Below are 24895 nucleotides of genomic sequence, written 5' to 3'. Positions count from 1 at the left end.
AAGTGTTCACTACACAGAAGCGGTGTTAAGGAAGGGCCAAATTCAGCTGGCAGCTGCCTAAGCATAAATCCATACCGACCTTTGTGGTTTTATTTCAGTAGGTTAGATTAATGCATCAAAACATAAAACACAGACTTCGACACTAGCAGAGTGACCTTATCACCAGTATAACTTTTCTGACTTCAATAGTGGATCCCATAACAGCATTTCCATCATCTCTTGTGGCTGTCACAGGTCCCATAATGCTTGGTAAATTTATATAAAATTTGAGTTCCCTGTGGCATATGTGCAAGCAACAGAATTACAACTTTCTTTAAAACAATTAGAGAAAAAAGGGTTCTTCGTACTGGGCAAAAAACCTTGAAAGCGTGACTCCAAGGCTCAAATCAGCAGAAATAAATAAGACTCAATTATCTTGTGCCTCATAGATTGGAACAGCTGGAGTATTGCTGAGGTGTCACTACATTAGGGTTGACTGGCTCAGTGTTTGTACATGTGAGTGGGTTAAATGTGAGGTCTAAATATTATGCATGTATGTTTTTTTGGGGGGGAAGTAAGAAAAACAATGTAACTTGCTTTTGTCTTATCCTCAAATTCTTTAATGCCAGTTACACCTTTGACTTCAGTGGAAAACCTCAGAGGAAAAGCCTAATGGAATAGTAAGGCCATAGGACCTGTGTATGATGCATGTGTGATGTCATCTCCTGAAGCAAATGGCATTGTGACAGCCAATTCCCAGAGTGGCAATAAATGTACCCTAACTTACCACTGTACCTTACGTGTCTGATCTTGCTGCCCCTTCCCTACGTGTACGCTTGTCTGCAGCCTAGTCCCCCGCCAGGGTGCCCTCTGAATTTGTGCTGAGTAACCCCTGCACACCAGGGGTACATGTGCACTGCCTGTTGAGGAGGTCACTTGGGGTGGTGTCTGCGCTGGAGCCGCTTCCCAGGCAGCAAGGAAGCTGGCCCTCACCCACCCAGCCTCAGCTAGTAGGGTAGTGGGCACATTGAGGAGCAGGTGCTGGGAACGGTGCAGAGGTACCCACGAGGGCTTTGGGAAGATGGGGAAGGAGCAGGTGAAATTCTTGCTCCACTGAAGTCAGTGTCAGCATCGCCAGCATTGCCATCCAGCACAGAGAAGTGTGGGGGTTTTTTATGCCATTAAGGAAAACAGAGTATGAAACATGGTAGGTGGTTGTTTGCAACCCATCCTGTTTTCTGCCTGTGTTACACTGAGGCCACAAGTCCCTGCCATGCTGCGATATCACTTCTTATAGATAAAGTTTATGGGGTTTTTAAGTCATGAGTCATAAGCCTCAAAGTAGCAGGAGATGTGCACAGTTCCTCCCCCTCTGCTCAGACAAAAGGCAGTCAGGCACGCCAGCTCTGTTCAAAGCAAAGCAAAGCCTCCACTGACTTCACAGAGTCCAAGACTTCTGCTCCAGCTTCAGCTCCAGACATTGGACCACTTCCACCCCCTCTTGCTCTATTTGAAGAACTCAAGACACACAGGACTGAGGGTCTAAATGGCACCATGGTGGACTTCTACCAGTGCTTATCAGCTAATTGCAGCTTGACTTTAATTTTGCCTTTTCCACTCTTAATCGGTCTTTTTAACCTGCTTTTTAGCCAGGGCAAAATTAAACATGAGGAAAAAGGCTTATTTAGCATTATAATTATCTACTCCCAAGCTGTATAACAAAATGGTTTACACATTTAATTGGTTTTGTCTAATATTTCCACGTATACAGTAGTCCTAATAATGAATATCATAGCTTCATTACTGCATATCACATTTTGCTATGTTTTGTACGATAAAATAACGTCAGCACATCAATAACTTAAATAACACAAATGTAAACTCATTTTCTGCTTGTTATAATTATGATTTTAGCCTGAATAGGCTTTTGATTTGTAAGACCATTCACATAATATGGAATGTAACTTTATTTGTTTTTCTTTTGTATATAATGAGACACCGAAAGCCCTTGTCATCTCTTAACAGGATACTAAAGCAGCTCTGTTTCATGAATGACAGCACAATTAAAGCTAAAAATCATAATTAAGAAAACCCTTTTGTACTGTACAATCTCAAATTAAAGCAAGAAAGATAATGACAATCTTATGCATTAGCCAGGAAACGTGATTCTCTGCCACTGGGCTGCTTTTTCTTGTTGACAATTCACAGAATGTGTATATGGGTGTAGTTATAGGTGTATGTATATCCTATGCAGAACAGCAGTCCCTATTTTGTTGATCTAGTTCTTCTAATTTTTTAGTTAAACTACCTAGCTGTTACAATTTAGAATACTACATTAACACATTTAACATCAAGTTTACATACTTGCGTCTTTGAAATACTAGGAACTTTTACACATTTTATTTGGCTTTGTAAGGACTGAAATATCACAGATAATGCAACCTACTTGTCTTTGAAAGAATATGGCTGTTCTCAACTAACTCTCTAAGGTTCAGAGTGAAATACGTTTCTCCTTATATCTGTAGCTGACTTCGTAGAAGAAAGAATGTCCTCTTAAGTGGTCAGTTACAGTACAGATTCTGCAGAGATACATATATATTTAATGAAGGATAATTCTCTCTGGACTTTAGAGTCAAGCTGTTGCAGCAAAATTACTTCGTTTAGACTAATTTTTCCTATACAAATCTCAAGAAAAACCTATTCCAAGTATGTTTTGTAGTAGTATCTCCACATGACCAGAGGAGGGCACTTTAAACATCTTTGCACTGCCCAGGAGGCAGATGCAGAAGCACAGTGATACCCAATGTCGTGCAGTCCTGCCACCTCTTCTAACCCAGGCAGGCACCCTTGCGTCCACAAAAACACGGAATCCATATTGTACCACAGGGCTCTGTTCTGAAAACAGTGGGCAGATATATCACTCTCTTCTCACTAACTAGGATTTCTTCCGATTTCCCCCATTTAATTCAGTGTTGCTGCAGGCTAAATTAAGAGTAACGGATAATTCCTAAAAATCACATTAGGGGAGTTGTCTCCCTCTCCTTCCTGAACATCCTTCTGCTATTAGCCCCTGTTAATTTAGCAAATATTGATTGATTGATTTAACCCTCTATGACTTATCCTGCTGTAGAAATTTCTTGCCTTTAACTGAAAAATGCACTTGGAAAATGCACTCTCTGAGATATGTATTGCAACAGTGCATCTTTTCACATTAAACTCTTGTAAAAGTACTGCTCCTTTCCACCTTCTGAGGGAGGCGACTCTGTGTCCCAGATCTGCTCTCCTGACAGAGTACATAGTAGAGAAATCAATCTCTTCTCTTTTTCATTCATGACCACAGTGTGGAGTTCAGCAAGTTTCCATGCAGGAAACATCCTTTTCAGCTTCATTTTGGCTAAAGGTATCAACCTTCTATGGAAAAGATTTTAATTCTGCAATCTTACTGCTATCATAGACAGATTTTTTTTGTCACTTCTGCTTTGTTTTGTTCAAGTTTAATGCTGAGAAATTATTAGAAAAGATTTAGAAATTTTTCTTTTTTAAATAAAAGTCTCTCCTCCACCCTGGGGAAACACACTGCTTATTTAACATACTTCCCCCCCCCTCAACATTATTCCATTTCTCTTTTCTTCTCTTTTCTTCTCTTTCTTCTTTCCTTTTTTCTTTTCTTTTTTTCCCATTCTTTCTTTCCACCTTTCTTTTCTAGAGCAGACAGGTACAAGAAGGAAGTTGTCTTTCATCAGCAGTCCTTTGAGATAGAGTAGAATTCAGTGAGTCCTCACCATGATAGGATCATAAACTTACTGGGTTAAACCAAGCTAACTTTCCCTAAGCTGCCAAGTTTTAGCTGCACCATACATATATGTTTCCTTGTGCCTTTTTTTTTTCTTATAATTTTTTTTTTCTTGATGACCCTGAGCTATGGCTTCTCGTTTCTACCACTAGTCAACCTTCCTTTCTTTTCTGGTTTTGCCAATATAGGCCTCAAAGAAAAAATGGCAGAAGAGCACAAAGTAGCTGAGGTACATGAGAGAGGACCAGATGATGTTCTGCACGTGGGAATGGCACTGGCCCTGCTGCATCCAGGAGAAGACCAGGTAATTGATCACGCAACCGATCAACATCTGAGTGATCTGCGACAAGGTGATGAACATGGCAAACTTGCGTGAGACTCTGAAGCCAGCAGCCCGCAAGGCATAGTAAGAGTACATAACAGCGTGTACTCCATAGTTCATGGTCATGAACCAGCCGCCGCCAGCCACCATGTCCTTGTAGGAATACCAAGAATAAAGTAAAACAGTAATGTGATGGTACCAGTGTAAGAAGATGAGCTTCTGTTTCCTAAGAATAATGAATATAGTATCACCTGTAACAAAACAAAACAAAAAAAAAGGGGGGGGGAAGAAATGAGAAACATATTAAACAATTCTATAATTAATGCAGTGCTCTCTTCCCTTTGCTGTTGCTGTAGTATACACTACTTTGGAGCAAGAAAAAACACCTCAGCTCTAGATCTGAGAGCTTGTCTGATCCGAGAGCCAGTTTGGCTCCTAATCTCTATGCAATCTTTAGAAAACCAGTGTATCTACATTTTTCTGTGTGAATAATCCTCATTTGAAAACTCCATAGGTTTACATGGCAGCCCTTTGCTGCAAACATAATCCATGAAAGTCTGAGGGGAGGTAGGCTGATGTATGTGTATCATCTCTGACTGTGAGACTGTCCATTATATACAGTCACTGGAAGAGAAATGCAGTTCAACAGAGAGCAGAAAACCTGAAGAGGAAGTAGTACACTGTCCTCTGATTCAAATCTCTACATGGAAACTTAACCTAGTTAAAATCAGTAGAGCCTTTTGAGCTAATATGCAATAGCATACACAACCCACAATACCGAAAGGTATGTTACTGTGAGGCAGACAATAACATAAATTTCTTAGAAATTTGGGTTTTGTGGAAATGCACATCCTCTTCAGGCAAATTTATCTTACTATTGTAGAAAAGTAAATTTTATTCCTCTTTCTTGCTTTTTTTCTTCCTTCTGCTTTTTGTCATTGCAATGAGCATCTCAATTAGATATACGGATATATATATGTTACTTGTTTTCCATTGTTATAGGCAGAGTGTTTCCAAAAAAATCCCTGAGCTTTGAATCTGGGGACTTATTTTGATTTATATGGAACAGATTTATATAGGATAGATTTAAGGAAATCTATATCATGAATATTAGTCATGGGTGGAAGCAAAACTGCACCACCTGCACAAGGTCTATAATGAGCCATAATGCTACTGTTTACTTCATTAGCTTGAAGATGTTGATTCACATTTTAATAAGTAATCATATGTTCAATTTATTGTTGCCTTGCAGTTCTAGCTGATGTCTCCCAGTTTTAACAACCACATTTCTTTGGGTTTGCAGTATTTAAGCAGCAGGAAAACAAGGGATTCTGACACAGCAAGGCAACTGGTGTCAGTCTCTTTCTAGTTTTCATGCTGATGAATTTCTTTGCTCTAATTTTCTGAATCAAATTATCCACTGAAAGGTAAAGTCTTATTTTTGCTGTACACCTGAACACACTGATAGCTGCAGCCCTTTGAGGTTTAGTGAGAACATCCTCCAAAATGAAAGCTGGAGGCTGCTAAATCATTGCCTCCTCCTTTCCATTAAAGCAATCCTTTCTTACACTAATAAGCTGTGAATGAGAACACAATAAGACTATTAAGTTGCCTTTGGCACATTTATCATAAATATCCTTACCAGAAAAGCTGTTGGAAAGATAGAAGCTCATAAGAATCAGGACCGGAAAAGCTAGAGATATTATGGGAAATTTGTTTCTATTCAGAGGAAGCAGACAGCCACAGCTTTCAATGCTTAGGGAGGAAGCACCTTACTGTTCCTAATTATATACTTAGATGTGTATTAAAGGATGAATGCTACAGAATGGAGGCAGAACCTGACTCAAAGCTTCCTGCTGACATAGCTGCTACAGCCCAGCCTTCATTTCTGTACCCGTGGGGTCAGTGACTGACGATTATGCTACTCTTATTTACCTACAAGCAGCTCAGGAAGAAGTATGTACCACGTTGCTTTTACCTCTTGACTGCCCTGTTATGTATAATCACTGCAGTTTATTCCTGGGCTGGGAATGGTCTTATTCAACTGCACATTGCTCTAACTTAGCCAGGCTGGAATAAATCTCTAGAGACTAAAACATGCAGGTTGGGCTTTGTTTATGTTTACTCAGTTTTTCTAAGACTTAAATGAGATTTTGACAGCACTAAGACCCTTCTTGTGCTTCTTGCATGGACATTTCTGCTCTAAATATGCACAGTGAGAGAAAGAGAGAGAGGGTACTCACCTAGTTCGGGTGCTTTGCTTAGCACAAATGCATATGCCCAGAATTTGCTGACAGGTCCAATGTAAAAACTCTGGTCACACACTGACTGTTTCAGGCCTTTGGTCATCAAAATGTACAGCATATAAGCACCAGTTCGAACAGCACCAAATATACTTTAAAACAAAAAGAGAAAATAAGAAAGTTAAGTGGACATTTGAAATCTACGTGCCATCACTTCAAATTATTAAGGGAAAAAGGCCATGAATGTGCTGAAATAATAAGTTTGAGATAGCCTAAAAGCTGAAGCAACTCTGCTGGCTTCTAGGAATTTATTTTGAACTCTGGCGAAAGTCTGGAACGGTAACATCAATGGTTTTTGGAATGATCCTTCACTTTCAGGAGCAGGGAAACATCTACTTCAGCTCAAAATGACATGCAGAGTTTTGCTGCTGATGGCCAGGAAACTAGACAAAATGAGTTGATAAAGAGCTGTATCATCACGATAATCAGGACAAATTCCCTCTTCTGGTTTTCTCAGAGTTTTCTCGTCTCTCCCTGTGTTTGTTATACCCACAGGCAAACCCAGGCAGGACACACAGATTTTGATGGAGTGTCTCAGTCAGGGCTGGTGTTTTGGTGCACATGCTTGACTTCATCTCTTAATGGGTCACTGCTAACAGAGGGAACCACCAGTTGAATCAAGCCATAAACAGCAGATTCACCCTCACCTCATCAAAGTGAGATCCAAGGTAACAGTGTTCTGTAAATTAGAAACATTGAGAGATTTGCAACTATATTAATTTAGTGCAATTACAGAGGGGATAGGTTGACATCCAGCTGATATAAGGAACAAAGGCTTCTTTCTCAGCAGCAAGGAGCTCTGCAGAAGAAACTGACTCACTTTTACAGCAAGAACATGCTTGCCCCTTGTCTACCATTGTAGCTTGTTGGCCCTTTATAAGTGTTGATGAATACTAGGTGAAGGAAGTAGATTTCAAGAAAAAGGAAGAAAAACAGACCCAATCTCACTTGAGGTTGAGTATATCTTACTTTATGCCTATATCGTATGTCCTCGTCCCTCTACCCAGCTCCATCTTATCTCCCCTCTAACTTCTTTGTGACCTCGACCTACCCTGGTTCCTGCTCTGCCTTGTCTTTCATGACTATAGCCTGGCAGCAGGCAAAACAAGCCACCTAAAACTGAAGTATAAACACATGTGGGCAATGCACGCTACCATTTATGCAAAGTACGTGAAATAAGGAACAGTTCCTCTGGAGTTATAGATTCTCTATTACTTGTCCTTGTCTTGTGAAGTCAGTATTTAAAAAACATATATTAAAATCACCAAGGCAGCCTCAAAAGTTGAGGTCTACAGCAGTCCTTATGGCACTTGGTCTGACTAGATGGTTCTAGTAAGCCTGCTGAACACAAATACTGCTTACTTAAACTTTTATATGATTTGCATAAAGTATTTAGATTTTCAAATCTGCAGCATTGACATACCCAGTCAAATCTGTCTGCTGCTAAGCAACAGTGCAACTTGCTCTCCCCTGTCCACTGCAACCAAGTGGAGTACCACACTGTCTGGTGCTCCTTAGGCTGTCAGTGGCATCACAGATGGGGCTCTACAGCCAGGTCATGCTCAGGGAGAAATGCTACATTTTGGCTCCCCCACCATTATCTTGAGGCAACCATTGCATGAGGTTTCACTGTGCCGTCAGGAAATTCATACAAATGTGAGCACTTATGAAGCTACTATTATTATTTGCTATTTGCATAGTGGTATTTGCTCATGGGTTCTATTGCCAGATGAGTCCTCTTGAGCTATGTGTGAATAAACAACCCTCCTGCTGTGCTACAGGTATGCTGAAGAAGTTCAGCTGAGCCTGGGTTTCCCATTAGCACTGCCCAAAGCAATGCCTGCATTCCCAGGCTTAGGCAGGACAGCTACTGCAGTCTCTTGTGTTCATCCACCCCTGTGTGCAGAAAAGACAGCACAGTATTCTTAGCATCTACGCAGCCCATAGCATATCCTCTCCATGAAGCATTGTTTCCTCCCAGAAATGCTCTCTCAGCACACTTTTCTTATGTCTTTCAAGCATCAGTCCTTTTAAGTCAGCAGACTGCCAAAACCTGCAGGAGGAGTTTTGAAATGAGGTGCAACTCATTCTGTGTCTACTCTTTGGCATTTACATATGCACTTTTTTTTTCTGGAGTTGCATTTCTCATTCCCAAGAAGACAGGAGATCCTGACAAGAGATGTGATCTGATCACCTCCTGAGGCAGTGAACTCCTCAGGCTAGCCAGGGCATGCTGCTGCTTGCTCCTATGTTTTGGGTGGTGGCAAAACTGGGTGGAGGAAGATCAGACAGAATACCTAATGATACGCTGATTCTCCCATTAGCAAATACCTCACTGCTGACATTAAAATGGGGGAAAAAAGGAAATTTTAAATTATAAAATCAAATAGCTGCAAGCAATATGCCTTTTCTTGTAAAGAAGCTACGCTGCCTTTTAAAAAAATAATTTATTAATAAAGTTTTAAAACTAAAGAGAATTCTGTGCCTTGAACACAATCCCAGATGAGAAGAGCGCTTGTTTGACCAACAGGCAAACATTGCTTTAACTGTCATTGAGTATGGACACCCAGAGATCTAATCTGGACTGACAGCAGAGCCAAAGAGTCTCCCTTTGCTGTGCTTGAGATTATATTGATGGTCACACATTGACCGTTTCATGCCTTTGGATTACAGTCTCCCTTTGCTGTGCTTGAGATTATATTGATGTAGTTCTTCCTGTCTTTCTGTTTAGCAAGTACTGCAGAGTTCTCCTTGGAGTGCACTTGCACACACACATTCGTTCACATTCACACACTTTTCTATAATTCCAGAGGATGGTGGCTTCCTCTAGTTCTATGACTCTAGAAGTGACTCCAGTTACTGCTCTACACAGCGTGAGTCAGACTAATCTGAATTTTCATCAGTAGAAACAAAGTTACATTTTCGTAACTCACAAGGCAAGGTCTTACGAGTAAGGAGGATAGCAAACTACAAGTAACTGATTCAATTACCTAAGTAGACACTGTGAGCAGGTAGCTGATACGAGATGTGCTGCATGCCAAAACACTACCTTGAGAACAAGTGCGCGCCATCGGAGACAGAAAAAGGTCTAATGCACAACTGCAAATGTGTCTTGGACCCAGAGAGCCAGGACTGCTTTTTGTGCCTCTACCACTTAATCGTGATTTTTCTGTAAGGTAGGATCAACCAACAAATTTCTATCTTGCAAAGACATGATGTGCAGCAGAGTGATGACACTGCTTGCTCAGTAAATCACTTCTGCTTCATTCTGTCCTCGCCCTGGTCTCTGCTGTAGCTTTTGTGAAGCATTGAAATGAACTGCTTACCAAAGCAGTCTGTCTGGTGGGAATCATCTGCAGGGATTTTAGAAATAAGGTAGCAGTGATTTACTGTACAATTACAGTCTTTTGCAACTAGAGAGACTGATCAGAAACAAACTGCACCAGCTAATGCAGCGTTCTCATCTATTCAGACTCAAAATGTCCTACATTGTCCTCCCTTCAGGCAGTGACTTCTCTTGTAGATTAACAAATGCCCAATTGATATTTTTAGTGTCCACAGTATGACCAAAATATATCCATGAGTAAAATAAAAACTAATACTTTTCCCTCTCAAACTTATTTTCAAACAAGAGTTGGTGGCTTGACTGTAGCTGGACGCCAGGTACCCACCAAAGATGCTCTATTAGTCTCTCCCCTGGGCAGGGGAGAGACAATATATCAAAAGGCTCCTGGGTCAGGATAAGGGCAGGGAGGGATCAGTCACCAGTTACCATCATGGGGAAATGATTTTATTACCAAACAAATCAGGGTAGGGTAATGAGAAATAAAAACTAAACCTTAAAAACACCCCCCCCTTCTCTTCTTCCTGGGTGTAACTTTACTCCTGAATTCTCTACCTCCTCTCCCCAGAGGCTCAGGGAGGAGGGGATGAGGAACAGGGGTTGTGGTCAGTTTTTTCATGCGTTGACACTGCTGCTTCTTCCTGATATGAGATGTGCTGCCACTTCCCCTGTTCCAGCATGGGATCCTTCCCACAGGTGACAATCCTCCACAAACTTCTCAAACGTGACTCCTTCCTGGGAGCTGCAGCTCTTCATGAACTGCTCCAGTGTGGGTCCTTTCCGCGGGGTGCAGTCCTTCAGGAACACACTGCTCCAGTGTGGTTCCCCTGTGGGGTCATAAGTCCTGACAGCAAACCTGCTCCAGTGTGCGCTCCTCTCTCCACAGGTCTACAGGTCCAGCTGGGAGTTTGCGCCAGCACAGGCTTCCCACAGGATTATAGCCTCCTTTGGGCTTCCACCTGCTCTGCTGGGGTCTTCCATGGGTTACAGGTGGATTTCTGCTCTACCATGGCCCTCCATGGGCTGTAGGGGCACAGCTGCCTTACTACGGGCTACAGGGTAATCTCTGCTCCAGCGCCTGGAGCACCTCCTCCCCCTCTTGTATTGACCTCGTTGTCTGCAGGGCTGTTTCTCCCACATATTCTCACTCCTATCTCCATCTGCAACTGCTCTCGAGCAGTAACTTTCGTGTTTCTAAAATATGTTATCCCAGAGGTGCTACCACCATTGCTGATAGGTTGGCCTTGGCCAGCCCTGGGTATGTCTTGGAGCTGGCTGGTATTTGTTGAGGAAGCTTTTAGCAATTGCTCACAGAAGACACCCCTGTTGTCCTCCTGCTACCAAAACCTGGCCATACAAACACAAAACAGAGGACCTCAAAACACACTCCATGCATAGGTTAGGCACAGCATTAAGGAGGGAAACTGAGGGCTGGGGAGTGGCTGATGGAAGACAATGCAGGCGTTGAATACTGAAGACAATGCAGGCATTGAATGCTGAACCTGCTTTCTGCTGTCTCCATTGTAATTGTCAGGAAGGAATGAAGTACTTGTTTCTCAAAAGCCCAAGAGGGCAGCAGGTAGCTCAAGACTTCAGTCCAACTCCAGCTGCCATTGTAGCAAGCTCAGCTTGTCCTCACAGTGGAGGTCACTGCCCATTTTTGCTAGAGCTGCTTTCTGTGCAGACCCATCTCTGCACTTGGCTCCTGACACCTCCGGACATCCCAGTCCAGGATCGACACTGTGGAACTGTGCAGAGAATGGGACTTTCACATAAAAACAAATTTAAAAGTTCAGCACAGAATATAGTAACATGTCCTAAAGGCTAATCACAGTGGAAAGTCTCTGCTCTGGTTTGCATCTTTTAAAAGAACTTAACCAAACAAATCATGCAAACTATATATGCAGAACTAGATAAAGATGGCATTGAAGGGGATAAAAGTCTTGGCTACAGCTATGGTGAATGAAAAATATGTTAGCTACAAGCTAGAGATCAGAAGTGGAGTATCTATTCGAAAGCATGCCATCCTGGGTACCCATCACCAGCAGAGAGCAGCAGGGAGGCTGCAGACAGCAAGACCCAGCTGAGCTGCACAAAATTAAGGGCTGGTTGGACTTCAAGCAGAGCCCTCCTAACCCAGGCCCACAGGCTGTTCAACATGGCCCAAACCACTGGCACCCAGCTGTTTAACTAGTCTCTGAGGTGTCTGACTATCTTCTGCCTTGGGCATGCTGGGCTAGTCCAGCAGCGAGCCGGCCATACACCCAGCCAGAGCTCCCACAGGTCCGGCTCCAGCTCCCAGCCTGGGGTCCAGCTGCAAAAGAGAAGAAATCTTAATTCTGTTCCAACCTACTTACATGGCGACTCACAGGAGTCCCACAGGTTAGTCTGTGCCCTGGGAGCACAAGGAGGTGGCAAAAACATGGTCCTCCTCTGTGAAAGCCACATTGAGCAGCTGACACATGCAAGTCACAGCCCTCTGACTGCATCCAGCTTATACCGGAATGGCAATGAGGAAGCAGGTTCTTTAGTTTTTGTTGATTCTTCTTTTTTTCATTTTAGCATGTGAAATATTTACAGAGGAAGCACTCTGAATTCAAAAGAAACTTCTAAAGGGCAACAGGTGAATAATGTGGAGCTTCCTACACCTTCCTTCATGACAAATCAAACCACGTTCAACTTCTCGTTCTGTTCAGCAGAAGTGTTTTGGTGGACATACCAAGTTTCCCTTCTGCTGCTGAAGAGCTGGTCTCTTAACATAATAAAATGACCTTTCTGTGCCCTTCTGATTTAAAACCCACAGTCTCAGGAAAGAGGAATGAGTTGTGCTGCTAATGCTGAGGCACAGGAGCACAGGAAGCACAGCAACCCCTTGGTCTGACAGGCCTGAGTGGCAGGGTAGTCCAAGAGCACACCTAGAGACAGCAGTTACTGTAAAAAGGGGCAGCAGAACATTTCTGTGCTCAGCCAGGCAACAGAAAACATGTAAAAGATGAACTGATACTGAGGAAACGCAGGGAGGAAGCACATGTAAGAGAAACAACTCTCAGAACTAAGTTTCTGGAAAAGAAATGCAGCTTCATCAAACATCACTGAACTTCCCAACAAGACAGTTGTCAAATCTGTAAAGAAACTCCCATGAGCAAAGAAACTCAGAAACTCCCGGTATTACAAAGCAGCATGTACTAAGGTGAAAGAAACATCTCACATCCTTCAACCATTCCCTTGCTGTTCTTTTCAACTCATTCCTAAAAATAAGTTTGTAACAAAGCAATTTTTCAACATGAGTGGTAAGTTTGTTTTGCAGTTCTCCAGAAGTATTTATAGAGTTTTTCCTCTCTACCTGGTATGAGTAAGCTTCTCGCCACTCACTCTTACCTGGACCCAGAGGACCAGCCCAAAAATGATGTGCAGCATGCAGATAACATAGCAGGGACAGGGCTAGATGGCCAATTTCTTTAGAAATTGATGTATTTATTAAGCTGTTTGCGGGAGATTTCTATCTGTCTCCCATAAAACCCTGCTTTGGCCACATGAGAAGGAATGATAGTTTTTGGCTGACTCAACAGATACCAAGGCACCTCTGGAGGATGCAGGCATTCGAGGGGCCACTTGCCTTGCAAACCAGAGCAGGGAATGTTTTTTTCCATGTTTGCCACAGTATTACTTTCTCCTAGGTGACTTCAGATAAAGTTGGCAGACCAGTGTTGGGAAATGGCCCGTTCCAGGGAGGAAGCATACAAGAATAGGTCCTGCCTAGCAAACAGAGCAGGAGTTCTGGGAACATGCATTTGTATGGTGACCACACACTAAATACATATGAATACATACATATAATACCACTGTATTATAGGAAGAGATACCTAAACTATTATCTGTGTAGACAGGTGAGGTAGTTGGATCACAGTGTGCTTGCTGTGTTGCTATTTCTGCAGTGATTATCAAACCAGTGGGAAAGATGGAAGATTTAATGAACCATTGGCCTGCTCCCAATCTAGAATCTGTCCTTACATTTTGTGGTGGTTTCAGGTCCCCTAGGAGCAGAGTACTCTGGGAAACTGCTAACCTTTATGGCAAAAAGAGAAGACTGTCAAACAAAACTTTAGCAGCTAAACAGAAGGTTTATGGGAGTCTGCCCTCATCATCTGTAAAAAAATAGATGAAACTGCATTTTTTCCAGTTCTCCCAGGATATGGCTATAGAGAGGGTAGTAGTTTCTTTTTAAAGTTGAGCCAAACCAGAAGGAAATGTCCAGGTTAATGTGTTTATCTGGGTGGTATCAAATGAGAAAAGAATATTAGAGTCTGGTTTGTGCTAACCAGAATTAACTTTTCCTGGTGCTTAGGTACTTATTCAAAGTTTCTTTTTCCAAAATCTTTCGTGGGTAGACATGCCAGACTGTTTTGAGGCTGGGAAGTGAATTAAAACCATGAGAGTAGACTCCTTAAGAGCCTGCCTGACAGAGACAGCACTCCTTCCACCGCAGGCAGAGGACTGGTGAAACCTGGTCACGCACCAACCTTCCAGAACACTGAAGCAAAGGGTGAGTGATAAATATGTTTCCTGGCTAATTAACTTTCCTTAAACTTGCACGTCCACAGGCACATGTTTACAGGGTATCACAGGCAGCGAACGTGGGTCCTCTGGGCCCCACTTTCTGGGGGTTTTGACATGAGCAGGAACATAACGAAGGAGCAGCACAACCCACCAGAATTTGCAATTGTTTTGATCTGCTTTCTGATACCTAAGCTGCTCTGGGAGGTGTTTGTGGAGTGGCTAGATTTAATTGCAGCTTTTCCACTCCTTCTTTCTTTTTTTTTTAATGAATCGCCTCTTAACTCTTCTTGAGATTTTTTTCCTGTGATGTACACTTTCATCCACACTTAGCCAGCTCTGTGGGGGGAGGGGAGGAGCAGCACCACCTTCACTGGGTAATGTGCATTACATGATGATACAGTATTAAAAAAAGGTTGTATTTTCCAGATGGAATAAATTTTCTAAAAGAAAGGAGGAATCAATTAAGCCTATGAAAATCTTAATATATAGTTTCATTAAAAAGGTTGTCAGACTACTTAAACGTTATCTTAGATGTGACTCCTGTCTTAGTTTTCCTTGATGATATTCAACAAGATTGAAATAATGTAAGTTCCATGAATTACCATAAAATCCTGCATCTTCTAGTACTTAGATAGGTGTAGAAACTATGAAGTTGCTTTAGGCTTATCTTTGATTGCTAAATCATGATATTTGCACTGTACGGTGAGAAACCGTACACTAAGAAGCCAATCATTAAGTATGAATGAAATGTGGGTAATGACTGAAAGCTATCATTTAGCTGTTGTTCAGTGATCTGCATGGAATTAATGGCTCTTATTTTGATTTCACAGAGTTAATGAGACCTGTGGCTACATGTCATGCAATATGACATGTCCTCCCATCTCACAGAAAAGCAACCTGGGGAAGGATCTGGCACCCAGCATCCTAAATGGTCAATGTGACACAAGGACAGTCTATATGAAATATTCATTTGCATTAATAACTGACTAGAAGAACCAGCTTTGTAAGTCTGCACCTGGTTATTAAGAATATTTTGCCAGGTTTGTGGAAGAGGGTTTCATTTTCCAAATTAAATTAAGCAGTCTCTTGGTGACTGAAGGATACACAGCGATACAGTATTCATGTAAGTGATGAAGTCTGAAAACGAATAGTATTGACTATGGATTTGGTCCCTCTTAAATCTAAATGTAATATTTTTAATTATTATATAAGCATTTAAAGAAAGGACTTCTTAACAGTGAGGTACCTTGAAATCCTAGAGAGACACTTGTTCAAATTACAGCTGATGAACTCAACCCAGCTGTTATTTTCATAAGACATGGCAAAGAAAATTAATGTAATTAGGCTGTTGTTTCATCATCTTTCAACATTTCTGAAGTGCTTTCAAGCAACGACAAGGTTAGTGATGGAAAGGGAGACCTCTTCCTGCAGAAAGACTGTTGTTACAAGACACTTGTAAAGCACTTCTCTGTTTTACCTCCCAGAACCAATTCAGGGACCTCCCCAGAAGACTCTGTCTCCTCATTGAATCCACCTAAGATAAAAAGGTCATCTCCATTCTCTCCCCATAGCAGACCTTCTTGTTGCCACACCAAAATTTTGGTCTCCTCTGCTTTCCAACAGCCAAGTGATGTACCACCTCCAGCTTGGGCTGTCCCAGAGTTACCAACGTCTTAATAATATTCAGGCCAGCAACTGCTTTAGGCCAGATGTTCCTGTGTGAAGAACTGCTAAGTACAAAGCTGTTTATAAGATGGGGTCTCTTCAGCTTCAGACCTAACTTCCTTCACACTTCTGTCTGTGTTGATATCTTCAAGCCCCTAGCATTGTATTTGTGAATACCTCATAGAACCTAAGGGCCTTTTTACTTGTGACAGCCTCATAAGGTGGTTAAGCATAAGAGCCATTTCAAAGACAGAGAGGTGAGGTAAACTGAAATTTAATTGTCCTGTCAAAAATCTGTGTCTGAGTCATGATGAGAAATAATGTGCAATGTCATGAGCTATGGTTCAGTGCCCTACCATGAGGTCTGTTTGATGTAAGCAGAAAGAGGTCTGGCCTCATCAGTGAAAACAGTATTACTGAATTAACAGTAAATATGCTCCAGCAGGAGGAATTTTCTTCAGGAGGAATAGTTCTTTGACCTACTACAGATTTTCTTTTCACTTTTTAAAGTTGCTTTCTAAACCTTCAAGTCCCAGACTCTCCATCTTAATTACCTGGGGTACACCTATATCTTTCAAGATAAATAGTTCATAGGCTTAAAAGCTGTTGGTACACTTCTTAACAACAGACTTCATTGTCTGCACATTTGATAATTTGGCAGCACACTTTCAAGACCTAAAAATACAGGTTGATAGGCAGAGACATACAATTTTGTTTGTAAACTTGTACTGTCCTAAAAACACTAAGAGCTCGAAAAGTTTTTTACCTAACCAGAAGACCAGCCCTAACACTCACTCAGATCCTTGCTTTCCAACTCTTTTCCCTTGATATGTTAGGCAAATACCAGCATGGATTTGGCCTGATACAGCTGGACAAAAGCCACAGAGAATGTGAACCTATGAAGTTAGTTTTAAGAGCATCCCTGCTTGTATCTCCCCTCCACTGTCACACCTCTTGAGTTTGTGCAGGACCAGACCACAGCAACTGACCCTAACTGCAGGAGAAAATATTTGGATTTTCTCCCTTGTGGAATTTTTGCAGTTGTTCTAAGCATTGTAATTGCTTGCATTAATGCTCCTTGCCGATCCCCCTACTCGCACCAGTGGACTACAGAAGAAAAGCAGGCACAGATCAGAATCCATGATGGGGGGGTGCCTAACTCCTTGCAACATGAACAGGTACAAAAGCCATGCTAGTGAGGTGAGAAATTCAATGCCAGTACTCTGAAAAACTCCTGTTCTCTTTTACTAATGCCTTCAGTTGATAAAACTACAAAAATGCACTTTTAATACAGCAATTGATTCTGTGGGAAATTAATTTTGAAAGGAGTCTATCCATCCAAGTCTTTGAAGGAAAAGCCTGAAGACACAACCAGTGAGTCAACCATGGACAAAAACAGAACCCTAAATTCTCACTGTAAAATGAAAAAATCTAACTATTTCTAAGTCAGTCTTGCAGAGGACTGCAATGATTGTTTTTATACGGATTTAGGACTATCATAACATTACTGAGAACCTAAGCTGAACTTCTTTCTGCTCTATACTGTTTGCATTTCACTGGGAAAAAAAAATCACACTGGCTATAATTTTCTCATCTTTTCCTTTAAGAAAACTAATTTTGGGCACAGATGTGGAAACATGTTACTGAGTCTTCTCTGGTGCTGCTAAACTATGGTAACTATTTACATGCTTATTCTATATTTAGCAATTTTAGTGTAAAACTGCAAAAGCAGAGAAGGAGGTTTGTACTAACATATTTTACCCCTTGTTAACTGTGTTTAGACAACCACGTGCTCAGTTACTACAATTCAGTTGCTAGCAGATATTTGAAAGAACACCGTGTCCTCCCCAGTTTAGTATATATATGAACTTATTTGGGACCATTATTTATTCTCTTGCAATGGGCAGGGACAAGAAAAAATTATGCAAAAAGCACCTTGGTCTCATGATATACTTTTTTCCTATGGTAACTGAACACCTTTAAAAGCATGTTTTCAAAAATTAACAGTCATTTAAGAGCACTTATGTTAATCTCATTCTTTAAAAAGAATACAGAACTCATCCTCTTCAGCCCATGTGTCTGAAAGGCTGCAAGGTATCTACATTCTTCATAATGCCTAAACCATTGTAATTAAGAACACAATTTTCACAAATGTTTTAGACTAGGAAATGTTTCTAACTTCCCAAACTCCCTTAAAGCTTGTAATGACTAACGCCTTTGTTCCCACTTGCAATTTTACCTCTCCAGCTGAGAAAGGAGAGGGAATGCATTATTGAAAATGTTCACTTTCTTTGAGGAGGTGTAACTAGCAATGGGCACCCTCTGTGGCACTTCTCTCTCTGAGCTCCTGTACCCATGCATCCCACAGTGAGCTCTGCTGGCCCTCTTGCACTGGAGCTACTTCACCACTCACCCTGCAGGCAGGGTGCTGCCTCCACTGCCCTGCTGCCTGCCCAGCTGTGCTGCTCTGGCTGGTAGCATGGCCATGCCGTTTAACTAGACTGGTGAATGATGCAGATAAAATAGTCTCTCCTCTACTTTTTTTTTTATAACATTATTTCTTTGCTCTTAGTCACAGTGGGGAAAAAGAAGACCACGGAAGGCAGGAACTTTTCCAGCCAGTCTTGGCACTAGAGAGTTCAAAATGTGGCACATGCTCTGAGCAGCTACTCTGCTCTGGGAACCATTGAAAAGGCATTTAAGACAGCGGTTTGCATCTCTGCTGGATCTTGTTTCAAACATGGGTCCTTTACAGAGTGACAGAAAATTTCATGACTGACTCAAAATCTTGGAAATACACTTATGCTACAGTCAAGAATGCAGCAGTAACCATATCAATGCTGTATTAAGTACCATTATTTTTACTACAAATTCTGTCTCTATAATCCACTGCTCTGAATAACAAAACTGGGTTCCTCCAAAACATACTTACACAAATAGTTACCATCTCTGCAAGGGCACGAGAACACCAAGAATTTAACAAGCCCCATCCTTCTGATGCCTTACTGCCCAGTTGCTTCTCAGCCTCTTCCCCTGCCTATTTCCTAACTGGGAAGGAGAACAGATGGATATCGCAGCTCACCCACACAGTCCTCCTTTGCCCTCCTTGAAGGTGATGGAGACTTGTTCAAGGTGGAGTCCAAGCCACAGCATTGTCAAAAAAAAAGGTAAGAAAAGGGGAAGATGAGCAATAATATGTTCTTTTCAGTGTGGTTCTTGCTTATCCTAAATCTGATAGTTAGCAGTAGTGGATGTGTTTTATAACGAGGTGCTCTGGCTCTCAGTACCATGAATGTGAGCAGAATTCATGCTGATCTTTGCAGGTTTTATCACTCTTTTTGGCAGAAGACTTTTCTTTGCATAAATTCACGCATACTTTGAGGTTTGGGTTCAGTCCTATCAAAATCCCAAAGTAAAATTTGAGAGAATTCCCCTTCCATCTCTAAAAAAGACTCCCATCACTGAACCAAGCACACAAGCCTTACTTTTCAGACCTCTACCATATCTGACCCAGATGCCTTTCTAGCAACTTTTTCAATGCAAATAATTTGAGTTTTCCGTTGGGACCAAAACCTGATGTCAGGCCAGCTCACAGTGATTTAAAAATTCTGCAAATATTTTACATGGCTCTAAGAAATAATATACCATTTGTGCATTTATATACCCATAAGCATATGCATACATGCCTGGGTGGTGTTTAGTATCCTATGCGATAAATTTTGGGGAGGGTAATGAGGTCCATTAAAGTGACAGCTTGCTCTGTGGTTTCTGAGTGAGGCCACATACTGTGTGCCTTGCATCAGCCTTTTTTTTCTCCTCAGCAATAAATCCTTCCATGTGGGTCCACTCCCTTCAGCCCTTCCCTCTCATCGGCAGATTTCTTAGTCACAACCCACCTGGCTCCCAAAACCATTTCTTTGTCCGTTTTATTGACAAAAGTGGAAAGAAAACTAAACTTATTTCCTTCTTTCCCCAGGGACCTCAGTAAGCATACTCAAACAGTGACATCTCTGCAGGGCCCTCGATCAATGGACACTGTCATCTGGAGATTTTAATCACATTAACACCACAGTAGAAGAAAATCCATCTGATATTCCCTTGCTAAAGTGGCAAGCTCAACAAATTCTGCCAATTGCTGCAACTACTACTCGTAAGGCTTATTTATATGTGTGGATAAAAATCAATCTACCACAGCTACCGCCTTCCAGTCCCTTCTCACAGAGCCTGAATTCCGGGAAATGCAATTTGATCCCCTATACCTGCCTTCCCCATGACTGCAAATAGCTATATTCAGACAATCCTGAGAGCAGAGTACAAAAAAAGTCAATAAACCGAAGTTTCATGAGCTGGTGAAAGAACCTGCACTGCTTATAAAGCATAGTAGAAAAACAAATGCCAGGGCTAGATCTCTACCAGTAGTCTGTGTAACAGAGGAGAATATAATTGGTGAGGGTAAAAGGAGTTATACTTGCATGGAGAGTCTTACAGACTACTTGGTAGCTACACAAGGCCCTTTGGGTTTTGCTAGAGATAAGCAAGAAGCACTGGTCATGCTGAAGGGCAACTGAACTCAATCATTACCCTAGGAACATGAGAGAATAGCATAAGCTGCTTACAGGGACACCCTTGTAATCATACACTGCTGAAAAACATATAACTGTTTTCTTAAGTGAATGAAAAACAATTTTTTGGTTCTACCCAAGTATCCCTGCATCTCCTCTGACTTCCAAAGAGTCACTTACAAGTTAATCAACAGTTATCACCTATCATCTGGTCTTGCCAGTGTGCTGCTACCTGACACTGCGCCCTGATTATCTGGTTCGCGGAGGTTAGGAACTTGCAGGAACGGTTTCTTGATGAAAGCTGTTACTTCTTGAGCAATAAGTCACTATTCCATCACAAAATAATAATTGGACTTTTGTTGTAGCTGAAGTTCCCGGGAACCCTGTGAAGGCTGTATACCTGGTAAGATGATTTTCTGCCAAGAAACATTTTCTAGTTCTTAGATATTTATTTCAGCAAGTTTGGACTGTGGATAAATGACTAAAAAGGAAAAAAAAATCAATTTTCAACTTAAGCCTTGTATGTGGTGCAAAATCTCATATGAATTAAGGAATCCATCTGAGGATTTCTAAAGTAGCCCATGAGGATTCATAAGCACAGTGTACCTCTTAAGCAATCCTTAATGAATGCTTCAGGGGCATTTGCACTTGTTCCTGTGTCGCTACTGAAATTATTCTCAGCATCCGACATTATCTCAAGGCAATTTTAGAATAAGTGTAGTATTGCAGAGATTTAAATGATAATCCGAAAAAAGTGGCATTATCTAGTTCTGCAGGATAAATTAAAGATACTTATGGGATCAAATGTATCAAGTTGGCAGAGTAACTGTCATGTATTGCACTGAAATGTATGTATTCAGGAGTTTGAAATTATCCTATGCAAATAAAGCCAAACAGTAATAAAGTAAAAGATTTAGCAGAGAATCAAGCCAACCAGTGGAGCCAGCCATCAGTAAAGCTGAAAAACCGGCAGATAACAAAGTAAGCAAAATCTAAGTTACAAGAAAAGACTAGCATTTGACAGAATAAAGAAGGCTTGAAGAAGCTAAAAGTTATAATATAGTTGTAATGAGCTGCTCAGATCCATAAATTTAATACCAATTGCAGGCCTGGAGCCACTGACCTTTTTCACTCTCCAGGGCAGTACTCCTGCAAGCACCTAGAGAGGTTCAGATCTCAGGGATCTGCCTACAGTTGGTAAATAATAAATATAGTTTTCTTATTCAGCAACCTAAGGAAGATGCTGAATGGTACAGGCACGAGGACACACATTTGTTTAGAAGAAGTCAAACTTGTCAGAAAACAGTGACTCTCCTTAACCACAGCCCGACACCCGTATGCAGCCAAGCCCTGCAAGCAAGCACTGTTGGGTTTGGCACTGTTTATTAACAGCTCGTCCACACATGAAGTGTTGGGCTTGCATGATAGGTCATGCAAGTTAACACCTCTCAGTGTTTTATTCCCACTGTCTCCAACAAGCACAAGCTGTTGGGGACTTACTCAGAATAAAAACACACAGGGATTTCAGTTCCCTGGGGATTTCTGCATGGAGGAGGTCCTTTTACCAGGCTCATGAACCAAGTATTGAGGCTGAGTAAAATGCAGAAGTGCTGCCACAGGGAGACAGTAGGGAAGTTTGATTCCTTTTGAATTAACTACTTTATCTCTAGTGCAGTTCCACTCTTAAGCCACCAGACAGATGTTCTTTGTTCCTCAAATACACTTTTCAGTCTGCTCCCCATTTAAAATTGAGAGACAAATCTCACTCCCAGGGGCTCTGCTTTGAGTACTATTCCTACTAAGTGGTTGCCTGCAAGAGCTCCTGTGGGCTGGGACAGGATGATCTCATGAGGAAGGTGTAATTCAAGGTGACAACACTGAGTGTCAACACACCCACTGATTGTAAGAGAAGGGAAGGAATAGGGGCAAAACGAGCACAGTGGCTTTCCAAATAATGTACTGAATTCACTTTGCTAAGATGTTCATTTTCCAGCAATAAAGATAAGCAAGCTAAGTCAGAGAAAAGAAAGTTTTAAAGAAAGGAAGCCCAGCTTAGCACTGAAAAAAAAGAGATTTTCATAATAATTTTTAGCCAGTCCTATCCATATCTCCTGTAAACTGGAATCAGCAAGGTCTCATGGTGATTCCTTGGTTCACTTTCAGTTAGGCCTGATTAGGTAAAAACAGTAAAACCAGTTTACATTAAAAATTACTTTGATGGACACAACAGAGTCCACAGTAATAAAAGCAGAGGTAATGAAGGAGTGAGATTCCGGAAGAGAATGGGCACAGCATTTTGTCACATGGTATCAGTTACAATTCTGGATATAAGGATAGTTAGAATAAATAAGGTAGATACTGGAGATACATCTTCTTGACAGCACTTTATTGGTCTTGTCTATATATTTTTTTTATTTTAGTCTTTATATTTTTATCACCTCTATACTATTATTTTAATGCCAGCTAGCACTTGTTTTGCACTGTAAGAATTCACTCTACATAGCACTGTTTGTTCTCCTACTGGGATTACAGTAGGAGAAACTTTTCTTCTTCAACTGTTAAATCTCATACAAGGGATTTTTGTCTTCTCTCCAATCATTCTGAATTTCTTCTGTTCACCCAACTTTCAACTTCTGATCCAAAATGGTAATTAAAAAGATGTTTCTTTATCTGTTACATAAGAAAATCATGTAAGTATATAAAGATGAACATGGTCCTATAGAAATAAATTGTTAAGTATGTAAACATTAAGCCTTTTACTGATTTGGGTTCTGAGAAATGTCCTACTGAGCATATACATTAATGCTTCACAAATATAGGGAATGTTTCACTTAGAGTTCATTTGCTTTTAAATTTATAAGTGAGAGGATTATTAATTCACCTGAAATGCTGCTTATTAATTTTAATGTTATTTGGTAAACATTCCTCTTTTCAGTAATTAATCTTTGAATGTACTGTCAGGACCTTATAAAATTTCAGAGTATTTTAAGATTTTGATGAGTTGCTCAGCAACACATGAAATTAAGTTGTGTTTAATCTCCATGGCAAGTATCTGTGAATAGTAGCTCTTGCAACAGGACATAAATCTCAATCATCTTTCATCACTTCTCCTAGTTATAAGCATGATAACTAGAATGTATTTGAGAGTCACAAATCCAAGCAACTGAAATAGTTTCTTTAAACATACGTGTAGTCTTTTCCATTCAATTCAGCTCAGAACTGAATTCCTCACACAAAGACGTGTCTCAGACTGCCTTGTCAGGAGCCCTCTGTGAAACAAGGCAAACCCTTTACAGCATGATTTTGTGCTTCCAACAACAAACCAGTTAATACCAGTCCCATAAAAGCAAAGTGAGTCACCTTCTTTTAGTGACACTCTTTGGTTTTGTCTTTCAAATATAAGACCTGTTGCTGTAGGAAAACTTTGCTTTTGGGGCTCTGGTTAGCTTTGTGGCAGGCAGGTAAACACTTTCAAAGTCATAGAAATTATATCAAATGTAGCTAAAAGGTGTTTACCAGGAAGACAGACATTTGGAAACTCTGTATTGACATCAACTCATTTCAACCACTGCTACAAAGCATAGCTGGGTTTGAATTAGAATCTCAGCGATCTCAGGTGATGATAATTGCTTTGTGGTAGTGTAGTTTGGCTAGATGAAAAGATATTCCTCCTCTCACTGCACCCACCAGCCATGGTCAGGCTTAGCCTCTGCCTACAAATTATTGCATCACATTAGATGTTTTAGCTTCTTTGCCTCCCCTATTGATATGAAAATACTCCTGAGGGAAAACAACCTTTTACTATTATTAGTTAGTGCCTTGACCCTGAAACTTCTGTTGTCAGCCCCTTAAGGATGGAGAGCACATGAAAATGCTGCCATGCTGCTGGTCTTGTGTGATGATGAGGCGATCAAACATATTTAAGCTCCTTGATAGAGATGCTACACACACAGACTCCATGGTCTATAAAAGGAATTACAAAAATCCATCTGAGATGTAATGTAATGAAAACATGAATAATTTTATATCCTTCCATGAATCCTGGCCTCAGCTTTGCTGATTTCTATAGATGCCAGAATGACACTTTTGATACACTCCAAGTAAAACATTCAATGAATGGCCTTAACTTTATGTTCAAAATGTCATGAATATAAAACCGGCAATTCAGGTTTCATGTGTTTTGCAGATTTTTAACCCCAGGAAATATTCAGAAATACAGGACTGACTGCCACTTTGGTTATGTAGGTGAATCAGCAATGGTTTCCTTGGGGTTTTATGGGACTGAAGAGAGATCTTTTGTGTCAGCTTTCTAACAGAGGGTTCCCACTGACACAGAGCAGTACAGGACTGCTCCCCCACAACCTCGATACA

General features: G+C 41.1%; 1 protein-coding gene across 2 annotated transcripts in view; it reads right to left on the bottom strand.

Moving 5' to 3' along the window:
* Positions 1–1928: 1928 nt before the first annotated feature.
* The window catches only part of ELOVL6 (ELOVL fatty acid elongase 6), a 78383-nt gene continuing 55416 nt past the window's right edge, over positions 1929–24895 (bottom strand). For both annotated transcript variants that reach the window (XM_027635718.1, XM_027635720.1), the window contains exons 3-4: positions 6338–6489; positions 1929–4345 (exon numbers count right to left, since the gene is read on the bottom strand). In XM_027635718.1, coding sequence (XP_027491519.1) covers positions 3921–4345; positions 6338–6489 — 577 coding nt within the window. In that variant the 3' untranslated portion in view covers positions 1929–3920. The remainder of the gene's footprint in view (positions 4346–6337; positions 6490–24895) is intronic.

Source organism: Corapipo altera, unplaced genomic scaffold, assembly GCF_003945725.1.
Source record: "Corapipo altera isolate COAL_440 unplaced genomic scaffold, ASM394572v1 22b, whole genome shotgun sequence".
NCBI classification, from domain to species: domain Eukaryota; kingdom Metazoa; phylum Chordata; class Aves; order Passeriformes; family Pipridae; genus Corapipo; species Corapipo altera.
Note: the sequence above shows the minus strand (reverse complement) of the source record. Positions and strands in the feature narration are given on the sequence as shown.